General features: G+C 32.9%; 2 protein-coding genes across 7 annotated transcripts; one reads left to right on the forward strand and one right to left on the reverse strand.

Moving 5' to 3' along the window:
• The first annotated feature begins 52 nt into the window (after positions 1 to 52).
• LOC126712321 (uncharacterized) lies at positions 53 to 7,967 on the forward strand. 6 transcript variants are annotated; one of them, XM_050411615.1, is made up of 11 exons: positions 58 to 294; positions 382 to 449; positions 539 to 635; positions 718 to 846; positions 2,182 to 2,290; positions 2,956 to 3,100; positions 4,003 to 4,045; positions 6,100 to 6,273; positions 6,860 to 7,051; positions 7,196 to 7,401; positions 7,542 to 7,967. In XM_050411615.1, exons 1-9 carry the CDS (start codon positions 145 to 147, stop codon positions 6,965 to 6,967), a joined length of 1,023 nt encoding a protein of 340 aa, XP_050267572.1. In that variant the 5' UTR covers positions 58 to 144; the 3' UTR covers positions 6,968 to 7,051; positions 7,196 to 7,401; positions 7,542 to 7,967. The 6 variants fall into 6 exon arrangements, with proteins under 6 accessions (XP_050267573.1, XP_050267572.1, XP_050267569.1 ...); XM_050411612.1 differs by having other exon boundaries at positions 7,201 to 7,401; XM_050411613.1 differs by having other exon boundaries at positions 6,860 to 6,980.
• A 1,272-nt stretch (positions 7,968 to 9,239) lies between these two features.
• LOC126712322 (cytokinin dehydrogenase 5) lies at positions 9,240 to 16,389 on the reverse strand. Its single transcript, XM_050411617.1, has 5 exons — positions 15,386 to 16,389; positions 14,790 to 14,917; positions 13,967 to 14,242; positions 11,796 to 12,058; positions 9,240 to 9,839 (listed from the first exon to the last, which is right to left on the reverse strand). Exons 1-5 carry the CDS (start codon positions 15,981 to 15,983, stop codon positions 9,497 to 9,499), a joined length of 1,608 nt encoding a protein of 535 aa, XP_050267574.1. The 5' UTR covers positions 15,984 to 16,389; the 3' UTR covers positions 9,240 to 9,496.
• Positions 16,390 to 22,761: the final 6,372 nt, after the last annotated feature.

A 22,761-nucleotide genomic window follows, 5' to 3' on the forward strand; every position in this document is an offset into this window, starting at 1 on the left:
TGTTTTAAACAGATTTGTACCCACTTGCTATCCCTTAAATTGACAAAAATTAATGAATTTGAAAGGGACTAAATTGAATTTTAAAAGGGAGCAAGGGAAACTCGTTCAGCGTTTCAACACAAACAGTGCAAGGATTGGAAGCAAATGTTAACTCGACGCGTTCCTTCGATGGCGTTTTGTTTCACTACTACAGCTCTGTCGCTGCGTTCTCCACCCCCTACAAAAATCCTCACCCTTACCTTCTGTTCCAACCCACAATTCACCCATTCAATCCCTCTCGAATCTTCAAAACGCGTAAATCTTTTACCCTTTTTTTTTTTTTTTTTTTTTGTCCTTTCACTTTTTTTATTTTTGGTAATATAAGATTTATTATTCTTTCAGGGCTTGCTTAAACCGGGTTTATATCTAGTAGGAACACCAATTGGAAATCTCGAAGATATCACATTACGGTTACTCACTTTAATTTGTTACTACTTTTTAATTGTATTTTTTTTTTTTCTTAGCTCGTATTTGACTTTGAAACACTTTAATGCTGCAGTGCTCTCCGTGTGTTAAATTCAGCCGATGTGATACTTTCAGAAGACACAAGGCATTCAGGGAAGTTGCTTCACCATTACAATATTAAAACTCCTCTTGTAAGTCTTCATTGAGCCTTATCTGTCTTTTGTACCGATTATTAATTTTATACCATTCTGATTGTATAGCTCTTTAATTCAGTTGAGTTATCACAAGTTCAATGAATCTCAAAGAGAACAAGCCGTGTTAAAGAGGCTGAAGCAAGGTGAGATCGTCGCGTTGATTAGTGACGCCGGGACGCCCTGCATTAGTGATCCTGGCATGGAATTGGTGAGTGTTTTTATTTTGTGTCCTAATAAAAACCTTCTTTCTGAATGTGGTACATAAATATAGATATAGTTAGTGTCGAATTCTCTTGTTTAGTCTTTACATGAAGATTGATAGTTATATCTTATATGTTATTATTTCATAAAATGCGGATATTGTAGGGTACTCATGTTTGCAACAAACAAGAGTTATAGTAATCATTTCTTTATTTCACTACAAACTAGGCCAGCTTGGTAAGAATTTGGCTGATTTTTAAGCTAGAACTGATAGAACATCATCCATCCTTCCTTCCTTCTTAGCAATGCTTGAAGGTTTCTCTTTCTTTCGTTCCTGTTTTTTTCTTCTTTCGGTTCAAGGATAATTTGAGAATGAGAGGGAGGGATGAGGCCTATGAGCTTAATTCCGGCACCAAAAGGAGTACCCTGACTGCTAAAGTAGTTTAGGCACTTATAAATCATTTTCGATTTTCTCTCCTTGGTAGTGAAAGCATCTTTCTTGGATCAGTTTGTGCACAAACTTGTCCTACCTTTTGGTATATGAGTGAGCTGTCAGACATCAAATAGCTTACAGACAGAGCGAAGCATGTTATCAGTTTGGGTTTACCTTTTGCAACTTTTTTCTGAAACAAAGCCCTCGATTCCTCAAGCTATCAGTGCTGGAATGAGAATAAAGAATATGGTTTTAGTGATGGGTTTTAGTTACCTCAATTAGTAAAGTCTTTTGTCGTTGACTAAGGGATTTGGGTTTGAGTCCCACCTATACCAATAGTCAATTAATATCTTGGTCTAATAATAAAGAGCAAATAATCATGGAGTGCATGTCATAGGTTCAAATCCTATTGTAAGTATATAAAAATTTGTTTATTGAATTTAACTAATTAGAGGTTGGACCTTGGAGCAATGGCAAGTACCCTAAGCGATATGCTGCAGGTTTAAGTCCAGGAATTAGCCTCTAAGGCTACCTACCAACCAACCGTCTTAGACCCCGGAAAAGTGGGAATCTTGTGCCTTGGGTGATCATTTTCTTTTTAAACTACTTTAATTGTTTTAATAATATGAGCTTGTACATGTGTGCATGTGTGCATGGGTGTTTGTGTTTCTTTGTTTTAAAAAAAACTCTGTATGGAAGTAGACAAATACAAATTGACTTGATGATTATAAATATATAGTTCCTTCACTTCAACATTTTCAAAGGTGCATGGAATTTATCTGGTCAATTCCCCAATTCCCTGTCCTGTAAGGTTCCAAATCATACTTGGATTTTGCTGGATGTTTGCATTTGAGTTTTCACTGTTGATTTATTTTGAGAATTTAACACATATTTGAAATCTTGGTGCAGGCAAAGTTATGCGTGGATGAGAATATTCTTGTTGTTCCTATCCCTGGGCCTTCCGCTTTGGTAGCTGCTCTTTCTGCCTCTGGTTTGGCCACTGATGAATTTACATTTGGTAATTTTCTTGCTCATAATGTGGGCTGACATACTCATTGGAGGATGCAGTGTCCAAAATATTAGGGTATGTTTGGTAATGTTTTTTCCCCTTATTTTCTGTTTTCAAAAACAATTTTTTATTTTTGAGACTAAAAAACTTGTTTGGCAACCTAAAATGGACCGAAAACAAAAATTGTTCTCAAAACTCAATTTGTGAAGGAAACTGAAAACATACAAAAGGCTATTTTCAGTTTCTAATTTTCAAAAGTTAATGAAAACATGCATTTAATTTAATGAATCTATCTCATTTAATAAGTTAGCATTAGAGTTTAAATCCTAATAACAACATATTTTAGTATTTTCTATTTTTTTCTTCAAAAAAATATTTTTTAATTTCAACTAACCAAACATGTTTTTGATTTCAAAAATACAAGAAAATTGTTTTCTCTTTTTATTCCCAAAAACAAGTTTTGAAAATAGAAATCAAAAATTGTTACCAAACATGACCTTAGGATTTTGAAAACCTTTTTTGTTTAAAAGGTAAATTACACAAACATCCTGTAAGTTACGAGCCCACAACCTCATCCTCCACCTTGTTTTTACAAGAGGAGGATCTGCCATTTGGACTAAAGCTAATTGACTATTATTAGGTTTTAAAACCTTATATTATAAATAATGCTGCAGTTGGATTTCTTCCTAAACATGCCGGGTCAAGAAGAGAGAGACTGATGGTTTCTGCAAATGAGATGATGACTCAAATATTCTATGTTCCTCCACACAAGCTTCACCAGTTTCTTGAAGAAACTTCTTTACATTTCGGTGACTCTAGGTACCTAAATGAACATATTTCCTATCTACTTGTATAAACTACTATGCAATGGTATTCTTGGTTTTCATTCTAGTAAAAAAATTTGTTACTTATCAAAAAAAAAAAAAAAAACTACACAATCATATTCTTGGAATTGAAATCTATTCTTTAATTTTTAATTTTTTGAGAGATGAAATTGAAATCTATTCATCTGTTATAGTAGATGCTGGAAAATATATCAACAGTTTACTGGGTAATTACAAAATAATAAAATTCATGCTTAGTATGTTCGAGTTTGCTTAACTTGCTTATTGAAAATATGAGTTTTGTTCTTTCTTTGTTCCTTTCTCTCTCTCTCTCTCTCTCTCTCTCTTCCCCCCCCCCCCCCCCCCCCCCCCCACCCCCCCTGTTATTGGAAATATCATATTTGTTTCTAAGGGTACTTGAAGCCTGGAAATAAACACCCAAGGTCACCAGATCAACATCAGTAACCTTTGTTTCCTGGATGAGGATGGGTAATTTATTGATATTGTAGCATCTCTTGATTAATACTCTATTCATACTTATCAAAAAAAAAATTATTGATATTGTAGCCTCTTGCTTTTAGTTAATTTCTAACCATTTGATTATTATGTGTAGCCAAATTTTAGTTTTTCAATACAAGTAGGAGATGATCCTCTGGACTCTTGTTACAATGCAATTTTACTTGCATCAAATAGCACTTGCGCCATAGATATGATATCTGGCTTTCACTCTTTGAATTTCTAATTATGGTTCATTTCATGTGATGATGGATTATGAAATGAACTTGCATTAGTAAATTCTTGTGCAATAGCTGATTTGCTAGGGGTGTGTACTTTTTGTCAAGTAGATAAACGATTCCTGAGAATTGGCTTTGACAGTTCATAAAAATTTTATTGCAGACAATGTGTCATAGCTCGAGAGATGACAAAAATGCACGAAGAGGTAGGTCCTATGTTACATCAGTACCTCTTTACATCCTGTTCATATTGCTTCATTGGGTGTCTGAGAACTTGGATTGTAATACTTTCTGAATTCTGGATACTAACTTAGTTGAGCTATAATCTTTCCTTACTAAATTTGTGATGAATATAATTGTATTAGGCCAAATACGTACCGCAATGTCTGTGATGGTGACCTATTTGTGGAATGTGATAAGATCTTACTTCATCAAGCACTTGAATAAAATCTTAATTCTTAAATGGTTTAGTTGGGTATGTGGGGCAGCATGGACAGGTTTTTGATGCAATCAAGGCACTCAAGAGTGATTTCTCTCTCTTTTTTTTTAATGGGATTCCTCTCTCTCTCTCATTCATGTTTATCTTTTGCTTTTAGTACTCTTCAAGCCCTCTAGATCCGATTTTCATTAAATGATGAGAACAAACACCTACGAGTACTTGCTGAGAACTACCGCTGTTTCAAAGAAGGAAGTTAAAAGATATTTCAGTACTACATTTGTCTAATTTTATGATGCAGCAAAATAACAGTACCTTCATGGCCATCTTACCCAATGATAGGTCTTAAGAGGAAGATCCAACAGAAAAGGTGACAAGAGATGGCAAAAGTATAGAACTAGGAACTCAGTTGTTTCTAGGTTTAAGAGACCTAAGAAATATTCCAGATATAAAATGCTTATATAGATGGCAAAGACTGCTAACAGAACTCTTAAAGGACTACTTAAATGAGGCCCATTGTTAATACTACAGTATTAATTCTTAACCACACATGAATCCTTTTAATTGTAGCTCACCAAACTAATCAAAGGTCACATGTAATCCCATAAAATTTCATAAAGACTACGAACATAAGTGTGGAATTATATGTTGGTAGGCTTATTTTACACTCCTGCATCATCATTAGGCTTTCTTTGGCACCAAAAGGACATGTCATATTTAATGCTTCTTTACAGTCAGTGAAAGATGCACTTTTTCTTTTCTGTCAATACTTTGTTAATTATGCTTTTGAAATGAAATTAAATGGTGGAATGCTTCCATGTACATGTTCATCTTCCAATATAGATACTGTGTGAGTAAATGGAATGAAATACCTTTGTGAAAACAAATGAAGTATTCGCCTTGTTAACCAAAAAAAGAGTTACTCTCTTGATGGAAAGAAAGTGATTATGTGAAACGTGTTGTGTGATTGGGCATCTGTATTTACACTTGGATTTTGTGGTTTTCACTGCTTTTGATTCCTGCTGGCTTGGGTATTTCCAGGACCTGTATCTGCAATTGTTGGTCCTTCAGTGGCTATTTAGATTTTGGATTTTCAAGTAAATTTTATCCATGTGGGGCAGAGGGAGGAAATTTGGTATTTAAGATGGACGAAGGAAAAGGCTAATAAATATATTTCTTGATAGGTAAATAGGAGGAGGGGGGCTGGTGAAATTCAAACCCCAGTTTCTAGGCACCACAAGAGGTGCTGGACCATTGGGGTATCCTTGAACCCCCAGGAAAAGGCTGATAATGAACATACAATTGCAAAAAGTTATTTAATTAGATACATATGGTGTACTGTTCCAGTAGTTTCTTTTTGGGTCCATACCTGGTTAGGTGTTACAATTTGACCCTGAATTTTCCCTATTTTTGATAGGGTGATTTTACTTCAACACCTAGGAACCATATTCAACTAAGGATGATAGATTAGTTTGGTCACTTATAAAACATTTCTCTCCTGTCTTTTCATTATTGTACAATTGAAATAATAGGAAGTTCCATTTTTTTACAAATTCAGGGGAGTCAGACTAGATTAGTTTAGTAACAATATGCTCAACGTACTGATTTACATCTGTATGTTATACTAGTTCATCGTATCATAGTTATATGGCTATAATTATACAGAGGTGTCATTTGCAAATTTAAGGGTCAATGCCAAAATGAATTGACCAATACTATTTTTACTTCTTTTGGATTCCATGTTAATCTGTTTGACATTAATATGCTTTGTGAATTGTCCCTATTGTTCTTGACTCACTAATAAAAATAATGATGCCTCATCAGTTTTGGCGGGGTACATTGGCAGATGCAAAAGAAGTGTTTTCAACTTACCAACCGAAGGGGGAAATTACACTGTTAATTGAAGGGAAGGAAAAATCTATGGTTGAAACTCCGTCAGAGTGTGAGCTTGAGAACCAATTGAGAGACTTGATCTCCAGCGGGCATAGTCTTTCTACAGTAATGGCTTCCACTCAGAGAGTTTACCAAATTTTAGTTTTTCCCATACATCTTTATATGTTACAGAGTAGCAATTCAATTTACTAACCAAAATTTTTAGCTAATTGAAATCAGGGAATTAATGATAGTTCTTAAGACAAATTAAAAGTTGATGATTCTCATCGGCAACAGTTCTCTTTAACATTCACACGTGCATATGCATATTATGCAGATATAATACATTCCCAAATAGAATAATACTTTTGTTGCCAAGTAACTACTACTATTCTTAGCTACTTAGCAGCATGCATATACCATTCCTGTAAAATAATTGAAGCAATTTTTTCTACACACACTATATGACATTTTGAAGTAATTACACAATTTCCCTATGAATGGTAATTATGTTACAAACTGAAATAATTGAAGCAAGCAGTAAAGGAATGTTGCAACAAGAGAAGCCTCTAGGACCACATTTTCTGCCTTTTATTTTATTTTATTTTTTTATAAGTAACGAAAATTTTATTAATCCTTTCTTCTCTTCATGTATGATGAAAGCTGAGGGTGAGGTTAAGTGTTGCTTATGACAATTTTTATGTGCATTTAGGCTGTCAAGTTGGTGGCTGGCGGAACATCAGTCAGTAGGAAAACAATATATTCACTTGCATTGCAGAAATTCGGGAAGCAACTCGAAGCAGAGGATGATTCAAATTAATGCCAACCACACTGTGAGTGACACTACGTGTTTACTCCTAGACTAAAGAGCAGGTCATCGTGTGTATTGAATCTTTCATCCAAGGTGACCTGTTGCTGTCCACATCTTAATGCATATTGCTATTGCCCATCTTTGCTTGCACCAATGTTAGATTGAACAAGCAAATCTGTGCTTGGCAAATTTTTGTGGGCTTCATCTTAGTATCTTTTGTTTACTCCTGGACTAAAGAGCAGGTCATCGTGTGTATTGATTCTTTCATCCAAAGTATCCTGTTGCTGTCCACATTTTACTGCAAATTGCTGTTGCCCATCTTTGCCTGCACCAATGTTATAGATTGAACAGGCAAATCTGTGCTTGGCAAATTTTTGTGGGCTTCATCTTAGTATCTTTTGTTTATGCTGGGATGGAGTGCCAATAGTGGAGCAGAAGTAAAGGTAAGACTTTTCTCCCCTTTTTAAATGTCACTGTTTAAGCTTTGAATATCACATGTAATATTTTCTGAATTTTAGTAGAAACATTAAAAGAAAAATAGTGACAGTGTACTATGTATGTGCAACTTTTTATCCTTGTGCAGTTCCAAGATGCTTCAAGTACATCTTTTCTTCGAGAAAGTTGATATATGCCAGCAAAGCTTGGACATACCAACCAGATACTTCCAAATAGAACATGCAATTGATTTACTTTGAAACCAAAATAGAAAGTTTGGGTCATGGCTGGTGAAATGACCTGCAACAGTCTCAATTGTAATGAATCTTACCCACAAAGTTGGCTTAGTAGCTGCTTAGAGTTTGTCTTGCTGCCGACAATGTGTCTTCTATGGTGGGACCCTTGGGAAATATGGATTCCTCTTCTCTTTTCTCCCTCTCTCTATGGATTGTTCTTTAGGTAATATATTTTCCAATTAAATTTAATCATACAGTTGTATAGGTCAATAAGTCACAAGGTTTGAACTTAAATTCTCCTTTCAAAATGAAATCACTCTTTGCATTGCTTTGTTTAATTTAACCATGTGGTTGAATTTAATTGAAGAACCTAAGTTACAGTATTTAGGGAATTATAATTAAGTTTTTCTTATAATTTTGTTCAAAGTATCACTTAGGAGAAAAAATAATGAACAAGTCCCTGTGTAATCTCAGTTAAGTTTGATTACATGGGTTTGTAAAAGTGTAAATAGGAAGACCAAATATTTATATTATAAAAAAATTGTTTGCATGTAGGAACTTCTCACAACAAATAAGTCGTGGGGTTCAAAAGTTGTGAGAGGTCGGCAGCAATTAGAAACATTTATGTAACAACAATAACAAAGTCTTAGTCCCAAAATTTTGAGAACGGCTATGGATCTGAGGTCATGTTCTCTAATTGACATGTCATTTTTCATTATTTATATTAATATTATTTTTAGTTTTCCTCTACCTTTTTTTGGTTCCCTTGACTTAGATCAACTCACTCTTTTTTATTACATCACTCACTCTCCTCTGAACATGACCAACATATTTCAAGCACTCTCTCTCTCTCTCTTATCTTTTTATCAATAAGGGCTACCCTCTTTTTAAGCGAATATTCTTATTTCAAATCTTATTATTTCGTGTATTCTCGCTTATCTATTTTAACATTCTCATTTCCCTTACACTTATATGCACTACTCAGCATTCAATACCATAAAGCATAGCTGATACGTTTCTGTAAATTACAAAAAAATAAAATAAATAAATGATCTATTTCTACAAGAAAGGGAAACATGAGATACTAGTATACTTTCCCCAAATAAGTTAAATATATGATCCGCAATTATATTGAGGAAGATATGGTGCCAGACCATATTAGAGGAACTGGAACCAGCTGTGTGGAAGATGCCGCAGACAAGATCCAGAGGCAAACCAGACGGGCGGTCGGGATCACGGGCACTGCAAACCAACAACATGACATGTGCACTGCGTGATCATAGACCCCACTTTTCCTATCCCCTTCTTTTAACTTGTAAATTTTCTATTACATACAAATATACCTTCCCAAATCAATTGCCATCATCAGAGAACAATTCCTCAACCACACCACTCATGAAAGAAAAACAAAACACCCCTCGTTAATTTCCTAATCACTTTTTAATTAATTAAGGAAAATGTTAACAAGAACAGTAAAATGCTCTTTAAAAATGATTTATTGTGTCAGTAAAAAAAAAAAAAATTATTATGGGGTTTAGTTAGAAAAAAAATTGGCATGAATTAATGAAAGGGGATGAAAAGCTGAAATAATAAGTAAAACTAAAAAAATCAGTTAAAAATTTAACATTAAACAATTTATTATCGGTACTTTATAGTGCTCGTTAATACAATCCTTAAATAAATCATTAAAGAACAAAAATTTCATAATTTCCCATTGCTTCCAATATATAGTTGAGTTTATGTACAAAATTATATTAATTCCTAAAAGTCAATTAAAAAAAAAAAAAAACTACTACTATGGTCTATAGTCTATATGTAGTGTGTGCTTGGGGGGTTCTTGAATCATTGATTGATTTTTAGAGTTTCATCACCATGAAGCCACTTTTGTAGAAAAAGAGGGCTTGAATATGCGTTGGCCTGTGGCTAAAATGCGCCGAGGATCAAACTCCATCTTTCTCTGATAAAACTGGGCCCACTTATCTCCAAAGTGGTCCAACCACTCCTCTTGTGTAGTGTAGTGGGGCAGGTACTGTTTGAGCTTGATCCCAGCATCATCACAGAATCTGAGGATCTGACGGTTCTGATTGGTCAGGTACTCCAAGCTCTGACTCTTATCTCCTCCAATTACAGTATCCAATGCTGATCTTAAAAATGCCACCAAGTAAAACACTTGCTCATCTGGTGTCACCACCGAGCTCCTATGGTCCCACCTACACACAATCACAAACCCAATTAGCATAATGAAAATACAATAAAATATCATAATTTTTATACTGTAATTGACTGATTGTCACTCTCGCAGACTTACAATTATTCTCTATTATTCATTGCCGGTCACGATACGGCATGGACAATTATGTCATATTATGTGGTTATAGAAATTTTGCGAGAAAGAAAAATGCATTCATATATATATATATATATATATATTTTTTTTTGTAGCTTTCTCATGCGTGCAAAACGCATGGTAGTTGGGATTTGATGGTTCTGGGAGAATCAATGGGGACCCAAACCCATAGGGGAAAGGGGAAAGGGGGAAGGGGGGGGGGGGGGGGGTGTGATGGGTCGTTAGTGTTACTCTGTACTAACGGCAATTATGTTAAGAATTGGAACTCAGTTTTTTATTATTATTATATATTTTTGCAATATTTTTTAACAGGACATGGGTCCCAATCCTATCAATTGGGTCCCTATGTGTAGATCTTCTGACATGAGAATCTTCACACTTGGATGATCACTACCGTCGATTTTAGTTGGGTTACAGTCAACAAAAGAGAAAAGTGTTAATCAACCTAGCTGGTATGATATACAATATTCATCCCAGTTGTGTTGTCTACGTGCATGTGGTCCATTTGTTCCCTTTGCTAAATGCTCCACATGTCATCATCTAATCATAGTTTCAAGGGTCCGACTCATGATTTTTCCCTTTTTTTTTCTTCTCTTTTCTTAACTTTTTAGTTGTCAATTACATTGTTTTAGCTAGGAGCAAAGGTCATGAACAGAGCACTCTACTATGAATTTAAACAATAAGCGAAAGAACCCACTCAATATTTAAATACAAAACTTACATATATAGATTCCTCAATTAAATTCAACCATATAATTATATTGATTAATTGCATGTATATTAAAAAAGAAGAAGTAATTTTACTCTAATCATAACTTATCAAACTATGAATAAAATTGTAAAAAGAGTTGCTCTATTTAAAACTTAACCCCTATCAGAGCATATTCTAAACGAAACATATGTGAATTTCTTCATAAAAATTCTGACCCATGCATGAAGTGTTTTGATATGTAACTTCATAAAACTATAACTGTGAATTTCTTCCTCCATGTGACTGTGATTTAGGCAATGATGTGTTTGCTTAAAAGTGAGTGAATACTTCAAGTCTACAACCTTTTCAACAAACTGTGTTTTCTTTTTTCAATTTGCTTAATAACGGCTCTACTAGCTGCCGACTCAAATACCAAGAAACTAGTTCCTTTACTTACAGTGTCCTCAATTAATTACGGATTTCAGACTATTCTAAAGTTCTCAAAAGAAATTTGTAACATATACTGAGACTCCCCACTCGGTCTTTTTTCTATTATCAAACATTATATTACATGGTTTTCAAGAAGGAATATTATTGGAGGCTCACAGCTTGTATAAAGAGACAAAATTCACACACACACACATACATACATATATATATATATATTTGGCTCTAGCTATAATGCTTCCTCTATTATTGGAGGTTAATTTTACAGCTTGCATACGAGAAGAGTCGGTGTTAGTACCTAGTAGGTCACTTATAGCTACCTATCTTAATATCATATACTTGGCCCTTCTGCTAACAAATGGTCCACATATTATTTATGAGCCAAGAAAATCATTCGTACAAAATATCCATATTTAATTAAGACAGACATACAAACAAGTATTTATTTTTATATATTTTCATGCAATTATATATTATATAATATACGTATAAAAAAGAAGGAAAAAAAAAAATGTATGTTTGCATGTACGGACAATGATTAATGTGACCCATCTCCACAATTATGTGTAAAAAAAAAATATATATATATATATATATATATATATATACTTGTATGTTGCACTTGCATGCATGCAGTTCTTGAAAGGAAAAAGACACAAACTGTGATCTTTAGAGACTTACTTGTCTTTGTTCATAGGGTAGATGAGAATGGGGCCACTAGTTTTATTTCCCAAAATGCCCTTGAACACACCTTTATCGAAGTCAGAAATCCTTGACTTTGGCACAAAAAGGTTGAGCCATGGGTGTGGTACGTCCCACAAACCCTTGGACCTGAGCTTGAGCTCGTTTTTGTGGACCCGGTCCAAGAAATCCACGTAAGGCAGGTCAGTTGTGAAGACTGATGTCGGTATAAAATCTAATTTTTCCAACAGAGCCTCTATTTCCTGCAACAAAACATAAAATATTTACTAAATTAAAAAAAAAAAATCATTTGTCATTATAGATCATTTAAAAAAAATACAATTAAAGATTCAAAGTACACACATATTAAAAAAAATAAAGACAAAAAAAGCTTCTACAAAAGAATTGGTCTTGTCAGGATAAGTTCGATTCTACTCAGTTTTTTTTTGCTAGAACATTTAAAAAAAAAATTTAAATATATGACTTTAGGATTGGTTATTAGAAGAGAATAATAGGGTAAGTGGGCGGCCTAGATTTGGCAATTTTAAAAGTCAAAAAATATAATAAAAGTTGGGGCTTCAATCTTAGGATCAGAATCATCGGATAGCATGATAGATTACAGAAGATCTTCCATGTTTTCTTGTGCATGTTTTATTACATTCTAAACTAGCTTCTATGACTATATTTTATTAACAATGACAAAAAAGCTTTAATAAAATAATCAAAGTATTGATAATGGGACAACCCTAAAGGTGTTCTTCTAATAAATAAGTAGCTGAAATTGATACGTATATTGATATACAATAATACAAGGAGGATACTGATAATGGCAGAAGGTTCTAACTTCTGTGAATAAATTTTTTAAAAATTAGTGAGAAGATTTTATGGTGCGTCTTTGAAAGCTACTTCAATTAGGAAGACTAATAAATTGGCTTTTTTTAACAGCTATAGTTAAATCATTTCACTAATAGTTTGAAAAATCAAAAACTATGTAGCCAACTAGCCCGGCTTGAACAGTTTTTTTTTTTTTCTACTACATCCTACCAACTTTTTAATGGAAATTTATTAGATCTTAGATAAAGTCTGTATTGTTTAGTTAATCGAGGAATAACTTCAAAGTATGCATATGACTGATTTACATTAATTGGACAAATAAGGCCCACCCAAAAGTCCTTAGTTTCTTTCCGAATAATTGGAGAACCAGTTGTCCACACAAACAAACAGCTTGAAAATGTCATTTTTAGAAGAGTCAGAGTTTTTGATAGAATACCAGCCGCCTAATTAAATTTCCCCACCAGCCACAGACCCACCTACTTTGAATGAGGCATATCAGTATTATCTCATTCTATAAATTTTTGTATGATACTACTTCTTTTTTAACCTTTTTTTTTTTACTGCCAATAATTTTTTTTTACTGTTATTATTATTAACGACCTATTATGGACAAAAAATTTCTTCAAACAGAATTGGAGAAAATTATAAGACAATTCATAATCTCATCTATGTGTAATAAATCATTTAAACAAATTATATTAATTTTAAATAGGTCATGTGAAAAAAAAAAAAAACACACATAATTTTTCGAGCTATCACTTATAGAGTGGGTGAGTTGGAGTAAATTTACTCCAAATTAGTTTGGAAGAGGGGTAAAAACAATTATTGCCTTTAGATAAAGTTTTCCTTTAAATCAAGTTGGAGAAATAGAAATCTACTCCAACCCATTATGTACTATCCACATGTACCAAGTCACATAAGTCATTAAATCATTTAAACAAGTGTTGTGACTATTCAATATATTATATGACTAAAAATACATGATGGCCTTAAAAACCATCACTTAGTGAGTTTGAGGAAAATTATGTCTACTATTATTATGTAGTATTTTACTTTTTTATCATAATTATATATGTAGTATTATACGGTTGGCTAAAGTTTTTTTTTTTTTTTTTTTCCTTAAAGTTTATCAAAAGTTTGTTTTTTGTCCATAATTATAATAAAAAGCATTTTTCAATAGTTTAAGGACAAAAATAAGGAAGACAAAAAAATCACTTTCAATAGTTTAGGGGTAAAAAAAAAATTATTATAATTGTCATTTTTGTTACTATCTTTATATACAAAAACAAATTGTTATTATTAATAGTAGTAGTTGTTCAAAGGTTAATCATTTATACCTGATCAATACTATTGGCGCTCGATTCATCATAATTCTTGGTGACCTCCAAGCAATATAAAACACCTCCATTAGAATTAAAAGAGGTAATTTTAACAGGGTTTCGCGGAGAGAAGAAAGAGGACCTCCAATTATTAATAAGCCCATCATCCACAATTACAAAACCCTCAATATAGTCGAATTTCTGGCTATTAGGGTGTCCATGCAGAGAGATGAGGAATTCTTGGTCCTTGGTAAAAGCAGTAAAATTTGAATACAGTGCTCGGATCCACCTCACCTATACACATCAATTTGAAACAGTATTAAAATCAAAAGCACCTAAAAAGAGAGAAAAGAGACCACGTTATAGAGAAGCAAAAAAAAAAAAAAAAAAAAAAAGATAAAAAGACATGTCAACAACATTGCCAGCTTTAGAACAGCCGCTTGAATGTGTTTAAAAAGCTAATATGGACCCAACACTCTAAAAACTCTTTAGGTAATGATGCTTTGCTTTTTAGGTTTTGACATGAAACTAAATACTAGGAAAATTGTTGCAAAGGCCAATGCCCCACCTTATAGCCAACTAAAACTTACTTAAAATAGAAAATATTATTAGGTAATCTCCAATAGAGTCACATGGTAGTCTCTCCTTTCGAGTGAAAGATTGATTCCACTGTAAATTTAATTAACAAGGGTCATTAATATGTGAGAAAAAGGAGTATTGTCTTTAACCAAAAAAGAAAAAGAAAAAAGAGAACTATGTGGCATAATTATTCCTTCAAACAAGTAAAACTTTTGTTGGCATGTGTGTTTGTGTGCATTGAGAGAGAGAGAGAGAGACATACTCTTTGAGGGGCAGGTTCAAGTGGAATTCTAGCCCTAGTGATGATTCCAAATTGGCCAAGACCACCAAGAACAGCATGGAACAGCTCTGAGTTTTGTTCTTCTGAACATGTCATTAGCTCACCTTTGCCTATAATTAGCCAAAAGAATACGTTAGAGAATTCATAGATGTATCCATATTCCATAATTAATGAGATTCAGACAAACTCGGTGACAACAACAACAATAATGCAACAATAAAACAAAACTGAAGAGCCCTAGACAAATATTACAATAAAAAAATATTTCAGTTTCCACTAAATTGGAAGCTTTTGAGAATAATGATAAGCAAAAAATTCAAACTTTTTTATAAAAATATTATGGAATAGGAAATAAATTATGATGCTCATTTACTAGCTAGCTAGGGTAGATTTCAAGAGAAAAACTAGATATATGACAAGCTCACCACCAACAAAAAAAGATTTAGAAACTTGAGCAATTAACAAATTGAAACAAAACCCACATAAAGATTTTATTTTATTTTCCCAATAAAGAAAAAAGAAAGAAAGAAAAACTTGTACACAAGCTAGACATGCAAGAAAGTAAGAAATGAACGAACCTGTAACAACGTCAAGTTCATAGACATTGCTAATCTGAGGACCATGATTGAAAGCTTGGCCACTAATTCCAGCATTTGAAAGGGTTCCACCCACTGACAAATACAAGTAATCTGTCCATGACTTTGGTGCAAGCCCATATTCTAGCGTAGCTCTCAGCACATCAATCCAAAGCTCTCCACCCCACACATCCACATACCGTTGTTCTTGTTCTTCTTGTTCCATTGACACCAAAGGACTTAGCTGAGCTAGCTTTTTCACCGACCCACTCATCTCAATGACCACGCCATGACTCGTCTGAGCCTGACCGTTTATCGAATGCCCGTGACCCTTAGCCGAGACAGTGAACCCATTAACCGAGCCATAAGCCGCACCCACGAGCCTAACCACGTCTTCAGCAGAAGCCGGGTGGAACACAGCCAGCGGCTCGGCTCGGCTCATCATACCAAAGTCAAGCGAAGCCGTCTCCATGTCTGTTGGGTCAAGGCTGAGTTGACCATCCAATCCAAGCCTTAGAAGCTCCGTGGGCCTCAGAGTCAATCCAACGGTAACTATTAATCTACATATAGCAAACGTTAATAGAAGCTTATTCGTAGCCATTTTTTTTTTGTGTTTAGCACTATTGCTTTTGTTTATTTAATAGTTAACAAAGAAAATGAAAGGGATATATATAGAAGAAGAACAATGAAGGTGGGGGGTGTAGGATAAGAAAAAGTTGGTACCAATGAACGAAGTGTTTTGGGAAAAAAATCTTTGTGGCAGAGAGTTATAGAAGTGTGTGTGGGTTTGGTTTTGTGGGGGGGGGGTAACGTAAGCCGGACTGTGTTTTTAAAGATTTTCTACGCAACATGCAAGGGATTCTCTGATCTATTTTTACCACGTTATTTGTTTTTGATTTGCCCACATAGTGTTAAAATGCAACGAGGAATTCAAGAAGGTAAAAATAATAATAATAAAAAACCAAACTATGTGTATGGATATCTCTCTCTCTTTTCTTTTCTTTTCTTTTCTTTTATGTCTAGGATATAAGATACAGGTTCTCAATTTATAGGACAAGGTAGGGAAAGAGTCTTTGGGGTTATGGGAGGGGTGAGATAGACACGTGGATGTTCACGTGTGAGGATGAGGAGACACGTGCGGTGGGAACAGTTATGCTCCTGTAAATGGGTCCCTTTATTTTGTGTGTAAAATGTGGGGCCCACATTTGGATACGGAGGATCTGTGTGGGGACGTGAGCAAGGGAAGGTTCACGTGGTTTCAGACTCTGGGATGGTGTTGAGCTTAAGCAAAGTGCAAACCAATAAAGATTCTCTCTCTCTCTTTCTCTTTCTCTTTCTCTTTCTCTTTTGCCTAGTTTCAAATTCGAAATTTTCGAATAGATAGACATCAACGTACAGAAGCATATGCTTGAACTAAAATTTAAAAAAAAAATCTAAAATTGGTGGAAAAAAGTGATGCATTTATATAGTTTCATGTATATCTCGATCACTCACAATTTGTTCCATGGTAAGTTATACGGTAAATTATAGTCTTAACATTACCTGTTTGAAATAGTACCCATATATAAAAATGATACAGTCATGATCACTAAATAATGCAATAGAGCCCGTCAATTTTGAAGTCCAAGAAATTCACAATATCTAAGCCTTAGATTACAAGGGCAGTTACAGTCTGCTAAAACAATGATAAAGAACAAGTGGGTGCTTTCAGATTAGTCAATTTATAATTTTGTAGTAGTAGTCTAGTAATTATTTAGTTTTTTTTTTGTCCCTACGGGGATATCCGATAATTATTTAGTTTTGCTACAAAATGACAAGTTGCCAATTGCCAAGTGGGTGTTCTGTTCGGCAACAACCTTTGGGATTTATTCAATTTTTTTAATATTTAACCTCGATTATAATGTGACAATAACAAGATATATAGTGAATCTTTATCAAAGTTTTGGAATATTGTTTTTTTTTTTTTTCACTTTTTTACCTTTAGGGTAAAAGGATGTGTGCTAAATCTTAATTGTAATTGGGCAAGATGTGATCCAACCTCAAAAGTAGAGAATTTTATATTTAATTAAAAGGGACGAAGTTGCCTAGATATTACAGTGCAATAACAAAGTTAATTAATCGTAAATAACAATTGTTTTCTCATTTTCATGGAGTGACTAAAGTCTTAGTTTAGGCTGTTAAATAAATGTTAAAATCTACTTTATTCCATAACTTGGACATCATTAAAGTGAAAGAAAACGAATGGACAGCGAAATGGAGCTATTTTTTCCTCAAAATTTTGTGATTTATTCACAAACCAGAGCAAGGCATATTTTTTAAAAGAAAAATGCTTGTCTACTTCTTGGGGCCTATTAGCCAAGAATGAAAATGATTGTCCAATCAATTTGAGCATCTTTTAAATTTAATGCATGCTAGACGCTTGTTTAGGTTCAGTGCTTCTAGTGCATTGGACCCGGTCAAATAGTGATACGTGTCCAAAAGTGAGCACATGCCATCATCTCAACAGGTCCAGTGCTACTAAACACTGAACCTAAGCCTAACCCAACAAATAATAGCCTTTGCTCCACAGTACTTATTATAACAGTTTTGACACAAAATTTGACATGTGTATTAAGTGCGTAAAAAAGAACATGCAATCCAATAGTTGAATTTTCAAAATATGTAATAATTTTAATGATATTGAGTAAGGTTATAGTCTTAGACTACAACTAATTTTGTAGTTAAACTTTGTCTATAATATATTGTTGTAACTATTTTGGGAGAATTTCACTATTTTGAGGCTACAAACAAGAATGTCAACTACACAAATTTTAATTTTTTTTTTCCATAATGCTTAATGTGATCTATTATATATGACCAATATGTAATAAAATTCCTAAAAAAAAAAAGTATAATAAAAGTAATATCAATATATAGTGGATCCATATAAAAATGACATTACTCTAATAATAACTTATTACCTTGTAACTTAAGTAATTTTTAGTTATTCTTGGAGCTTAGTGAATGATGCTCTTTTTCCTCACATTCACAGTAGGGTCCATTTATTAAATTTACGGTAAGGTCCACCATGAATGTGAGAAGAGGGAACATCATTTCATTATACTCTAGGAATACCTAATAATTTTCTTCATAATTTCGGGAGAGAGATTTTCTATCCATTTAGGGTTTTAGGCTCAAGGAATTAAAGCTCTCTTGATGTTTGTTGAAATGATTCTCTCGCTATGAAACTCTTAAGAAACTCAATGTTATTGAAAACTCATAATAATAAACTCAAAGATAACCTCGTCAAGAGAAAATCAACAACAAACATTGGGAGAGGTTTTTCTTTTTTTGATAATTTAGGCTCAAGGAATTAAGGTTTTCCTAATGTTATTGAAATAGTGACCTCTTCCTGTAAAAAATGTGCAAAGCAAATTGCCTAGAAAAGATAAGAAAATAAACAATTAAGGGGGGTGAGGGTGGAACGAACTCTAGTTGTGCCAATTTTAGTATGTAGTTATATTTTTCTCATTTCACTTATTTCAAATCCAAATTGTGTCCATTTTGAAGTCTCAGATATATATTTTGTAATCAAATAAGTTTTTCAAAATAAAAAAATCCATGATAGTGTAAAAAACATGAATAAAATAACAACAATTCATCATCTTTTAACAAACTGTAAGCTTGTTATGGTTGAGCAGTTTTTGAACCAAACTCAACCCTAGCACAATTCTATTAATACAACTCAAATTTGGTTCAAAAACTCAACCCTAGCACAATTCTATTAATATAACTCAAATTTGATATGTTTTGATACTACAATTTTCCAACATATGTATAAATCCTAGCATATTGCATTCAGTACATTCGAGCACTTTTTTGGCCATTACATTTATTAATATTAATGGTCCGTTTAGATAGAGGGAGAAAGAGGGGGCGGAGATGAATAGAATAGAGTTGACCATAAATTAGACTAAATAGGCCTTAAATTAAAAACTAAAGTTTAAAACACACCATTGCAGGGCTTATAATATGACAAGAATTATTGAAAACTTGAGATCAATTCTCTTGGTAGTGAAACATGAATTTTGGTAAATAAAGCTTCATTCAAGAACTGTTGTGTATGGCTTGAATTGCAAGCCTTAAGCCAAGTCGATCATGTTAGTTTGATGACCGAATCCAATTTGTAATTGGAAACCTCCCTTTGCCGAGGTTATATATATATATATATATATATATGTGTGTGTTTATTTTTATTCTCTCTTGTTTAATCTTGTATAAACAGTTCGTTTTTCACAACAAGAACTAACAAAAACAGAAATAGTTCTATATATGCTGGATTAAAGTTATTTAAAACTAACAGAAATGACTGTGTTCATATGGAGAAGGTATTTGATATATAAATAATACCATGACAGCAGTATCAAAATTCAATAAGTGTAAGACATGTTAGTAAATAATAACTAGCTCACTAATAATTGAAAGACATGTGTTAGTAGGTAGCTATTTTTACACGTGTCTCTCGTTTATTGAATTTTAATACGGATGACATGATATCATTTAACACAAAATACTTTTTCGTTCATATGATGTTAATTATGAACAACGGTCTTCGACTTGGCAGCACCTTATTTTTACTAAATAAAATTCATTTGTTCTACTCTTAGTGTTTCAATTTATGTTTCACTACTTATAGCCTATCATGTGTTTAATTTTTTTTTTTTAATTATAAACTTTGGTTATTTTATAAGTGAAAAAAAAAAATTCACATTGGGCTTTTATTCATGTTTACTAAAGCACAGCAAAATTATTCACCTCTTGCTATATAGACATGACTGATTTGGCACCTTTCAAAGGTCCTAATCAAGTTTTTGTACTCATCAACAAGAGAAAAGAGCTATTTGGTGGTGAAAAACGATTACGATTCGTCTGGAAGACCAAATTGAACCAAAGAAACATATGAGGTCACGATGGGGTTAGGCAAACGTAGAATTGAGTAACTGATCACAAGAAATTAAAGCTATTATAGGGACATAACAAAAATTTACAAAAATTTCATAACATTTCTAAATTAACTTACCACCTTACACATGGGCTACAAAAAAAAATTACAAATTGTAAAGGTCTATATATGAGATAATAGCTAAGTTCATACAAAATAAAAGTGTTGTGAAATTGTTATGAATTTTTATCGTGTCATTTTTAATTAAAGAATGAATTTTATATAAGTTATCATTTATGGGTGTGAATAGGAAAAAGAGAGGAAGATATACAGGTGTGAACAGTAGTACTAGTTTTACTCCTCAGAGATGTGACAAACTACTATTTCTCGTGTACTTTCACTGTCACAATTAGGTATGAAAGTATGAAACTGAGACATATTATCGTTGTATGGGGTTCTTTAGTCAAACCAATGCTTTCAATGTGGAAAACTTATTCGATTGTTTACATATACGCACAATCTTTTTCTTTAATACTATATATGTTCCTGTCACAACGCCTAATTTCCTTTGAATTTGGGAAAGCAACATGAGTCCTGGCCATCAAAAACAATGTTTCTCATGTATTTTCTAGCTTTTTATATGTAGATAATTTTAGTTATTAAAAAAAAACATATATAGATGGTTTAAATTATAAGTGAATATAACGAGTATCAAGAAGGAAAATTATTGGTGTCTTTTGAGGAAAATTATTAAGTACTTTCGGAGTACTATAAATGCGTATTCATTCCTCTCATATGAATGATAGGTTTCACTATGAATTTAATTAGTGAAACCTACCATTCATATGAGAGGAGAGAGTACGCATTTATGATAATGTGAGAGAAAGAAATACGTATTTATAGTATTCCGAGAGTACACAATAATTTCTCGTCTTTTGAAATAGGATAATAGAAGTTTTTATTGTAGGACAGAACCAAAATTTATTATGCAGAGATATAACTGATAACATCAAATAATTTTTCTGTTCTTTTCTTTTTTTTCCTCTTCTTTTAGATGAACATTTTAATGAAAATATCGCACCTACCCGGTCCTCAGTCTCGTGTCCCAATTTAAATATCTTACTATGAAATATAATGGTACAACCGTACAATTATTAATAAAAGAAAAAAGAAAATGTTTCTAAAAAAAAAAATTGATAATGATAATGATCTCTCTAAAATGTCTTTATTTTATCTCAAAAATTGTGGAACGAGAACGACTTTTCATCAAAATTTAAAAAAAAAAAAATATATACATAAGATAAGAAATTGAACGAGTAAGATCGCTTTCATTTTAAGTATACATGTATTTTAGGATGTCTTGGAAGTTGGAAAAAAAGAAAAAGGAAAAAGAACAATCAAATTGAGAGAGAGGGAATTAATATATATTATTAAAGTTGTTACTTGTCAACAAAAACTAACTTTACTATTGAGTATTGGCCAAACTTAAGTTGAAGCACATTGCTTATTTTGAAAGGCGATGATTGCTTTAAAATGCATTTGTTGATATATATATACACACATTTCGCAATATGATACAATCCAATAATTATTATTTAATAATAACTATGTAGTATTTTATGTAGCTAATAATTACCAGAGGTTTTGAAAGACAAGAATGCGATAGTAGTATAGTACTGTGCCCAAGAATCTGCCTTCGATTTTATTGGCTCTGATAGAGTATGACATTCTTTTTTAGGTAGTAAGAATATATAAAGTATCCAATTCCTAAGTTCTATAATATATATATATATTATATATCCACATAGATGGACTTTGGAAATCCAAATCCAAATCCACTTCTTTATTTTTTTTATTCGGGTGTAATCAAGAACAGTGGACAATAATTTATGTAATGTAATTTTATATCAATATAACCATGACCAATTGTGCACTCAACCAATACTGGGGGCAGACATAAATTCAATGCAATATGATAGTAGTTTTTTTTTTTCCACAACCCTATGTTGTTCACTCTAGGCATATGCGACCTATTAGAGGACCCACAATTTGAAAGAAGCATCTTGCTTGATTAATTTGCTTTACTCTTATTAAAGAATAACAAGCTGTTAATTCATTAATGTGATTTGTAATCTATGTCATTCCCATTCTACTCTTGTCCGATATCCAAAAATAACAACTATAATTAATGATAATGAAAAGAATGAATGCAAGTGGTTTTATGATCCATAGGCATCTGTCCCTATCTGTTTAATTTCAGGAGTAGTTGGCATAATTTGGCTTCTTTTTTTGTTTTTTTTGGTTTAACATCCTATACGTTAAAATAAAGTCGAGTAGGTATGTGATTTACCCATGGTGGGTTGGATGGTTAATTTATCCTTTGTATTAAACAAAGACAACAAAGAAGTACTCACTTGAGAGAGTTTATTGTCATTGATTTATAGGTTTGTACATAAAT

The sequence above is a fragment of the Quercus robur genome, chromosome 2 (genome assembly GCF_932294415.1).
Source record: "Quercus robur chromosome 2, dhQueRobu3.1, whole genome shotgun sequence".
Taxonomy (NCBI): Eukaryota; Viridiplantae; Streptophyta; class Magnoliopsida; order Fagales; family Fagaceae; genus Quercus; species Quercus robur.

Coding starts and splice junctions, on each gene's coding strand:
- LOC126712321 (XM_050411611.1), top strand. CDS start 145: ATGTTAACTCGACGCGTTCCTTCGATGGCGTTTTGTTTCACTACTACA. Junction 636..717: donor ACAATATTAAAACTCCTCTT/GTAAGTCTTCAT, acceptor TCTTTAATTCAG/TTGAGTTATCACAAGTTCAA. Junction 3,101..4,002: donor TTACATTTCGGTGACTCTAG/GTACCTAAATGA, acceptor ATTTTATTGCAG/ACAATGTGTCATAGCTCGAG.
- LOC126712322 (XM_050411617.1), bottom strand. CDS start 15,983: ATGGCTACGAATAAGCTTCTATTAACGTTTGCTATATGTAGATTAATA. Junction 14,243..14,789: donor TTGAACCTGCCCCTCAAAGA/GTATGTCTCTCT, acceptor TGATGTGTATAG/GTGAGGTGGATCCGAGCACT. Junction 9,840..11,795: donor TACCCTATGAACAAAGACAA/GTAAGTCTCTAA, acceptor GATTGTGTGTAG/GTGGGACCATAGGAGCTCGG.